Genomic DNA, 8,742 nt, shown 5'->3' with positions numbered 1-8,742 from the left:
CTGTCTAGATTTAAATCCCAGCTTCACTACTTGGCAGCTGTGTGTCCCAGGAAAGTGACCCACCTTCTTTGTGACTCTATTTCCTCTTCTGTAAAAGAGGATCATAGTTGGTGGGAGGGCTTAAGGAACTAAGCTGTTTAGAATCCTTAGCTAATGTCCCAGCTGGTAGTAAGGGGGTCCTGGGGTTGTAGCTCAGTGGGGATGCTGGGGTTGTAGCTCAGTGTTAGAGCACTTGCCTAGCATGTGTGAGGCCCTGGGTTCGATCCCCAGCATCACATAAAACTAAATAAAATAAAGCATTGTGTCTATCTACAACTAAAAATATTTTTAAAAAATAAAAACAATGGTTATAATTAATCCCCGCAACCATCCCAGGGAGTGGATGCTAACGTTCCCCCTATTTTACAAATGAAGAAAGTAAGGCTCAGAGAAGTAGACTCTGGCCCGGGGTCACACAGATATGTGTTCAATCTCCCTTTCAGAACTCAGGTTCTTTGGCTCCAAAAGCTACAGTCAGTCCTGGGAGAGGTTTTTGCTAATTGCCCAGAGAAAAGGCAATTCATCTGCAAAATGAGAGTCTCTGAGAGGGGCTTGGGTATGCGGGGCAATTTGCAGACGCTCCCTGCCGGCGGAGACTGCCCAAACCGTCCTTCAGCCTAGGACCTTAGGCTGGTCCTGAAGTGGGAGACCCGAGTGTCTGTATAGGTGGAGGCGGAAGCATAGGCAGTGCCAATAGCAGTGGCCCGAGCCGCGGCGGATCATCATGTCGGAGCCGCAGCGGCTGAGCGCGGAGCTTGACCTCTACCGGGACACGTGGGTTCGATACCTAGGTGAGCGCGGAGTGATTGACGTTGCGACCCTACCGTATGGCAGGGGAGCAGGGATTCCCAGGTGCCATTCCGAGGCCTGGAGGAGACGGGAGAGTATTTTAGTTCACTTCCTGGGCCGGAGACTGGGCTCAGAGAGGGCTAGGGACTTGCCCAAGGTCACACGACACTGATGGGTTCAGCTCTGCCTTGGGGGTCTCTGCTGGTCAGCCCTCCAGAAAGAAAACTCCAGCCGGATGAGTGGGTTGCCCTCTTTGGCATCCTGGAGCCTAGCTATGGAGTCAGGGCATCTGTACTCCCATCTCGGCCCTGCCACTCAGTTGGTTCTAAGTGAGCCTCAGTTTCCTCCTTGACAAAAATGGCTCAACATGAGGGCCTCTCTCATTGGGTGGTGGTTGTAAGGGTGGAATGAGATAAAGCACAGAAAGGCCTGGGACAGGGTGAGTATCTGGTCATTGGGGTTGCTCTTGATCAGTCTTTGGCTATCTGTCACCTCATTAGTGCCCGCTTTCAGAACCAAGGCTAGGAAATATAATCAGAGAGCCACGATAATTGTGGCTCTGCCCAATCTTCCCATCAGTGGGCCCTGGAGTTGAAGTGGGAAACAGAGGTTTATAGAGGTAGTCATTGCCTAAGGTCACCCTGCTGCAGAATAGGATTAGAACCAGTTCTTTCCAGCGCCCCCTGGTGGAACAGTCCATGGGTTTGAGAATTAAATGTCCCCTCCCTCCAGGTTATGCGAATGAGGTGGGGGAAGCTTTCCGCTCCCTGGTGCCAAAGGCTGTGGTGTGGCTGAGCTATGGTGTATCCAGCTCCTATGTGCTGGCGGATGCCATTGACAAAGGCAAGAAGGCCGGAGAGGTGAGTGTTAGCTTTCCTTCTCAACCCCCACCCCAGTGCACTCCAGGTGTGGGTGTGGCTCAGTCTACAGCTTTACAAGTGACAAAGTCCATACTCCAGTCCTGTTTGTAGGAGAGTGCACCTCACTCACTCCCATACCTGGAGGTGGCAGTCTATACCCGACTCTTGGATGTGGACAAGGCCATCCTTAGTTCTGACTGTGGTATATAGGCCAGAATCCAAAACTAGAACAGTTCCTTGGCCCTGATGCCTCCCCCTAACTGGTCACCTCCCCTCCTTGGTCCAGGCTCATGCTCCTTGTCTACAGAATTTTTTGCCTCTACCCCAACTGGTTTAAGTTTCTCTCTGCCCACCAGGTGCAGGGTCCTGAAGCAGGCCACAGCACCAGGGTGACTGTGGCTGTGGTAGACACCTTTGTGTGGCAGGCTCTGGCTTCTGTGGCCATCCCAGGCTTCACTATCAACCGCGTGTGTGCTGCCTCTCTCTATGTCCTGGGCACTGCCACCCGCTGGCCCCTGACTGTCCGCAAGTGGACCACTACTGCAGTTGGGCTGCTGACCATCCCCTTCATCATCCACCCCATTGACAGGTGGGTGCTCTCTTGACCTCAGGGATCATCTCCTGTGTAGGTAGAATTAGGCTCTGAGAGGTATGGGGCACAGAACAATGGCAGCAGAGGTAGGGTTGGCACTCAGGGCTCCTGAAATGGAAAGGACAATTTGTGCCCTTTTCATGTGATCTGGCAGGTACTCTTATGTTGCCATGGATAGAAGCATAGAGACAAAGGCCTCAAGGAGCAGTGACTGCAGTGACTCCCAAAGGGAATTGGGACCTAAACCCCATCTACTTCTATGGAATCTGTTGTACTGAGCAGGAGTGGACCCTGGGTGTCTTGAGGGTATGGGACACAGGACAAGTAATTCCCAGGAAGAAAATATAGTGTTACAAAACAACCAGGAGCAGGCAGAGTGGGCGTACTTGGAGTGGTGGGTTTGGGGAGTTATTGGTGACAGAAGCCAGACTCATACTATGTAAGTTAAGTGAGAGGAAAACAGCCCAGTCTTGTTTGGCTTTCAGGCATGGCTGGATCTAGGCATCCACATGATGTCATTAGGAATCTGGATCTCTGAAGCTTGGTCTGTTTTCCTTCTCTCTGCCCCATCCTGCACCTTAGTGGCTTTGCTCATGGGAATAGAGTTGGCCCCCAGCAGCTCCCAGTTTCCATCAGGCAGTTTACCAAGCCCCATCAGAAGTTTTTGAAAAGTAATAACAAAAATCCTAACAGGGCTGTCATTGGTCCATCCAGACTGAATGTCAACCTCTAAGCCAGCCTTTTTCTGATTGGCTGGGCTTAGATCATGTGCCTGCTCTTAGAACTATAGGTGGGTGTTAACTGAATGTAGAATGGGATAAGGAGTCTTTTCCTGGGGGAACATAACAGACCTTAAGGCCTGGAGTAAGTTCTTTAGCTTCTCTGTGCTTCATTTTCCCCAGATGAATATAGAAAAGGAAAATGGGTATTAGGCTGGGGGTTCAAGTAGCCCAAGGTGTGAGGGGCAAGATAAGGTAGGTTTCCACCTGGATATCATTTGTGTCCTGTGTCTAGCAGTCCCTTCCCCTCACCCTGGCCTCCTGCCTCCTATTCCCTCACACCTTGGCCACCTGCTCACCAACCTCACCCTTCTTACAGGTCAGTGGACTTCCTCCTGGACTCCAGCCTGCGCAAGCTCTACCCATCAGTGGGGAAGCCCAGCTCCTCCTGATCCCATCCCAGTGCCTGGCTTGTGGGCCAGCCCACTCCTGCTAGGGATGTGGACACCTGGTTCCCCAGGGTCCATGGCCCTGACACTGAGTAGGTTTGAGCTGGACGGAAGCTTAGAGACAAAGGCCTCAGGGAGCAGTGACTGCAGTGAGTCCCAAAGAGAGGTGGGTCCTAAACCCCATCTGCTTCCATGGAATCTGTTGTACTGAGCAGGAGGGGACCATGGGTGGGCCCAGCTCTATCTTTTGACAGGAAAATGGAAGATAAGGAGACTGAATCCCAAAGAGGGCAAGGCAAGCTGGGCATAGGATTCTCTGCCGCTTGGCTGCGTCACTCCATGGCATCATGGCTGGACAACAGACACTCATGAGAAACAGGAATGGAGCATCCGAGATACCTCAGGAAAGCCTTTCTCTGATACAGGGGCTGCTAGGGTCTGGCTGGAAAGCTGGCCAGGCCCGCATCCAAACCCAATAAATCCTCAAGAATTGAGTTTTTCTTCTGTTGGGGGGGGGGCAGGGATGTGGTAGTAGAAGCGGGGCTTCTCCTGGTGGACATAAACTAAGGGAAGAGTGGGCTGTAATCTGAAGAGGACTTCCTGGTCATGAAGGAAGGAGTGGGAGAAAGAAGAGAGGGAACATCCTAAGGAAGAATCAGTGTAATCAGTCAAGAGAAACTCCAAATCTAAGGAACCAAAAAGGACTGACTGGCTGAAATGAAGATTAGGGTGGGAATATAAGAAAGGTTTTATGGGATGGGCACTAGGGTATCTATCATCCAGATCACACAAAGTCCCATGGCAAGGCGTGGCAAGGAGTCTGAACTCTGTGCTGGACAATTGAAGATGTTAGAAAAGCTTGGAGAGGGGTGTCCTGTTTACTGTTGCTATCACAAAATACCTGAGATCAGGTAATTTATTAAGAATAGAGATTTACTTGGGCTCACAGTTCTGGAGATTGGGAAGTCCAAGAACATGGCACTGGCATCTTTTCAGCTTCTGCTTCAGTTCATGGTAGAAAGCAGAAGGCAGCTGGGTATTTGCATAAGCAGGAGAAAGGGTCTGAACTCCTGCAATAGTTAACCCATTCTACAGAAAGGCATGAATCCATCAGGAAGGCTCCACCTATGACCAAAACACCTCCCATTAGGCCACACCTAGTCCAACACTGCCATGTGGAGGAGTTAAGTTTCCAACAGATAAATTTTGGGGGGACATGCTCAAACCATAAGAAGGGGCAACTAGTGGCTGCTGTTCTCACCCAAGTCTGGAGGGTGAATAAGATGTAGTGGCAGAATATTGGGGACAAAAGCTACAGGAATGAGTGGAAGCAGCCAGGCAAGAGAGAGGAGGGTCTAAATCTAAGAGTCGAGGGCAGGATTAGCAGCCAGAGAGGTGGGAAGAAAATCAGGAGTGCTCCAGACAGGTGACTTCCCATCTCCCTACCTGGCTGCTTTGGGGGAGGGAAGAACAAACCAGGTCTGGGTCTTATCTGTGACCTTGTATGCTGTGAAGCCTCTGCCAGGTCACTTCCCTTCTCTGATCCTATGAATTTGGGTCTGGAAAGGGATGATGCTGTATCTCCCTACCTCCTGGGCTGGCAGAAAGGCCAGTAGATGATTATGTTTAACCACTGGCTTCTCCAGGGCAGAGGGATCCTAACTTATCAATTTCCACAGTGTAAATGCTCCCATTATCTTCTCTTTCAACTGCCCACATGAAATCACTGAACACAGAGTTGGGAAGCAGTACACGGTAGCACAATATAATTTTGTTATTTCTAGTAAATATAATTTTGTTATTTCTAGAATGTAGTAGTGCTCTGTTATCCAAGGGGATACATTTCAAGGATGCTTCAAATCATAGATGGTGCTACACCCTCTATGTAATGTGTTTCCCCCCTATATATACACATACCCATGATCAAGTTTAATTTATAAATTAGGCACAGTAAGAAATTAATAACATTGTTGGGCACAGTGGTACACATCTGTAATCCAGCGACTGGGGAGGCTGAGGCAGAAGTATCATGGGCTCAAAACCAGCCTCAGTAACTTAGCAAGGCCCTATGCAACTTAGAGAGACACTGTCTCAAAATAAACAAAAAGGGCTGGGGATATGGCTCAGTGGTTAAGTACTCCTGGGTTCAATGCCTGACACTTAAAAGAAGAAAAGAAAGAAATTTAAAACATTAACTTTATAGTTATAGTTGTTATTATTAACAACTAGAATAATTATTAACAATATAATAAAAGTTATGGGAAACATGAAACTATTTATTCCTGAAATTTCCTATTTAGTATTTTCAAGGCACAGCTGACTGAAGGTAACTGAAACACAGGGTAACAGCAGGTAAGGGGTGACAACTCTGGCTATAAATAACCTCGGAGCTTGGATGATAGTAAGTGTAGCAAAATAATTAGGAAGCAATATGTTTTGAGTACATATTTTAAGAAATAATGTATTTAAATCTAAGTCAAGATTTTTTTAAAAAATATTGGCTAATTTTTAATAAAGACTGGTTTGATAACCAGCTCAAAAAATTCCTGAAAAATTAACAATTGGCTCTGGCCCCAATCAACCTGTCCCACATACCACTCACTAGCTAATAAGCAAATAAATCTCAAATGGGCCTAATTCAGCCATTTTCCTTTTTTTAATGTATATTTTTTAGTTTTAGATGGACACAATACCTTTATTTTATTTATTTACTTAAATGTGGTGCTGAGGATTGAACCCAGGGCCTCATGCGTGCCAGCACTTTACCTCTGAGCCATAACCCCAACCCTAACTTAGCCATTTTCAAAAGGTAATTTCTGTACTAGGGGGCTGCTGGGCTCTTCATCAAGCATTAATGGACAGAGGAAGTTCCTGATCCTAGCCTCCTAGAGACAGCCACAGATGTGGAAGACAGTTCGCACCACCCCACTGCCCCTACCTAAGTCCAGAAGACAGCACAGGCCCTGCTATGCCCAGGCTTGTTACCTCACAGGAGGCCCCTCTGCTGGGGGACACATTTGCCCCAGGCATGCCTCAGGAGAATAAAGCTAAAGTCTTGAGTGGGTATTTCTTTATTGGAAAACCCTGGTAGGCACAGGGGGCTCCTCAAACCCTGGTCCTGCAGCTGCGTGTGCTGCAAGTCTGTGCCCTGAGCCGCCAGCAGAAAGTTAGAGCAAATACCCAATGCCCAGGGTGGATGTCATTGTCACCACCATGAGCATAGTCCCTGATATCGGTATTGGTGACTTCCTGCCTGTTCCTGCCAGAGGAAAGTTAAAGCCTAAGAGGCAGAAAATTTGATAGTAGGGACAGGGAAGGGTCTCGGTGACATCCCCTGCCACCCAAAACTGGTTGTTCACGTGGGAGAAGGTATCAGGTGCTATCGGCCCTCTATAACCCACAGGTTCTGCATCTAGATTCAACCAACTAGACAGAAAACATTTGGGGGAAAAATTGCATCTGTACTAGACATATACAGACTTCTTTTTTCCTTAAACAATATAGTATAACAACTGTTTACATAGCATTTAGATTGTATTAGGTATTATAAGTAATCTAGAAATGACTTAAAGTCTACAGGAGGATGTGTGGGGGTTATTTGCAAATAGAATTTGTTGTTCTGGAGCCAGTCCTACTCAGATACCAAGAGGCAACTGTACTGGGTTTGACTGCACCTATGTGACTGCAAGCTTCAGTTTCTTCATCTATTACATAGGATGTGTGTGTGTATGTGTGTGTGTGTGTGTGTGTGTGTGTGTGTGTGTGTGTGTTGCTAGGCTTGAACCCAGGGACTCATGCATGCTAGGAAAGCACTGTACCATTTAACCATATCCCTCCCCAGCCCTACATAGGATTTTTGTTAGAAAGATTAAATGGAATGATGAAAGCCCCGGCTCACCTCTTGGCAGGCAGGTCACAAATTGAAGCAGTTACTAACAATCTACAGTAGGTGGCAGTTAATCTGGGCTGTTAGGGGCCAGGTCAGGGTCTTGGTGAGATTACCTCATGGCTTGGGTCAAAGTGGAGGAGATGGGCCAAGATCTGCTTCAGCCCTGTGCTTCCACCCCCTTTGAGCTGTCAGCTGCCAAAGAAATGGGCCAGACAAGAATCCCCCCAAAGCCCAACAGCTCAGGATATGCCACAAAGATGCTACAAAGCCACAGGAAAATTCTGGGAGGGATTTCTCTCCTCTTCAGGACTCTGAAGACTGAGATACTCATATGGCAGCTGGGGGATGCCATTGAAACTGGACTCTCAGCCTTTGCTCCTGTAGTGGACCCTCTGCAGCAACTTCAGGGAGTGCCTCTGGCCTCAGCTGGCAGGACCAGATTCTTCAGCAGGTATTGATCAAGGTCTATGTTTATAGTGCTCTAGTGTTTCAAGAAGACCCCAGTCGCTTGCCAATGCCTTTTTTGTTGTTGGTGGTGATGGTTTTGTTTTGTTTTGGTACTGGGGATTGAACCTAGGCGCACCTTACGACTGAGTTAAGTCCCCAACTCTTATTTATTTTTTATTTTGACACAGGCTATCACTAAATTACTTAAGTTGCCAAGGCTGGCTTTGAACTTGTGATTCTCCTGCCTCAGCCTCCTGAGTTGCTGGATTTACAGGCATGCGCCACTGTGCCCAGATGCTGGTGACTTCTTTCCAGGTTTTTGTCTTCATGAAATCCAACAAATGAAACAATGGAGGGTGGGAATGAAAGAGTAGAATTTATTCAAGTGGGGAGAAAAGAAACATAACTCTCATGGGGCAAGGGGAACCTGAGAGCAGGTTGCTGGACTAGTGGTTAATGTAGCTACCAGGTAGGGTCATTGATCACCATCTCCTCCAAACAGGGATTAGAAAAGTGTTAAGGTTATTGGTCCATGACCTTCTGATTGGTTGGGCCCTTTTAGCCCTTGAGTCTGTAGTCATCACTCAGGTCTATTCCACTTTCCTTTTCCTGCTGTTCTGGGATAAAGGAGTTGAATAGAATGTTTGGAATTTTTCTACAGGTTAATTTCATGGAAGGGTCTTTACATTTAGAGAAGCCATTTGCGGGGCCCATTGCCCTAACTGCCTGCCTCTATTTTTACTATCTATCTCATTTATTTACCATCACTGATAGGGGACAGACAGATGCCAGTGGTGAAACATGAAGTTAAGGGAATAATTCTATAAAATGGGCCTGCTGTGCTGACCCCCACATGCTTCCTTTTCCAAGAAGCACAAAAAAGCAATTTTCCATCAGCCCTGCCTGGCCTAGGTGGATGGGATATATCACATTCCTCAGTAAACATCTGCTATCTGCA

General features: G+C 47.6%; 1 protein-coding gene across 2 annotated transcripts; it reads left to right on the top strand.

Moving 5' to 3' along the window:
• Positions 1 to 640: 640 nt before the first annotated feature.
• MTFP1 (mitochondrial fission process 1) lies at positions 641 to 3,942 on the top strand. Of its 2 annotated transcripts, none has more exons than XM_081287616.1 (4): positions 641 to 830; positions 1,561 to 1,688; positions 2,045 to 2,277; positions 2,766 to 3,337. In XM_081287616.1, the coding sequence occupies exons 1-4, from the start codon at positions 764 to 766 to the stop codon at positions 2,779 to 2,781; spliced, it is 444 nt and encodes a 147-aa protein (XP_081143742.1). In that variant the 5' UTR covers positions 641 to 763; the 3' UTR covers positions 2,782 to 3,337. The 2 variants fall into 2 exon arrangements, with proteins under 2 accessions (XP_081143742.1, XP_081143741.1); XM_081287615.1 differs by lacking the exon at positions 2,766 to 3,337 and adding an exon at positions 3,379 to 3,942 and having other exon boundaries at positions 642 to 830.
• The last annotated feature ends 4,800 nt before the right edge of the window (positions 3,943 to 8,742 follow it).

Source organism: Spermophilus citellus (genome assembly GCF_964194105.1).
Source record: "Spermophilus citellus genome assembly, chromosome: 3".
Classification (NCBI taxonomy): Eukaryota; Metazoa; Chordata; class Mammalia; order Rodentia; family Sciuridae; genus Spermophilus; species Spermophilus citellus.
The sequence above is the reverse complement of the archived record's forward strand: the minus strand, read 5'-3'. Positions and strand labels throughout refer to the sequence as shown.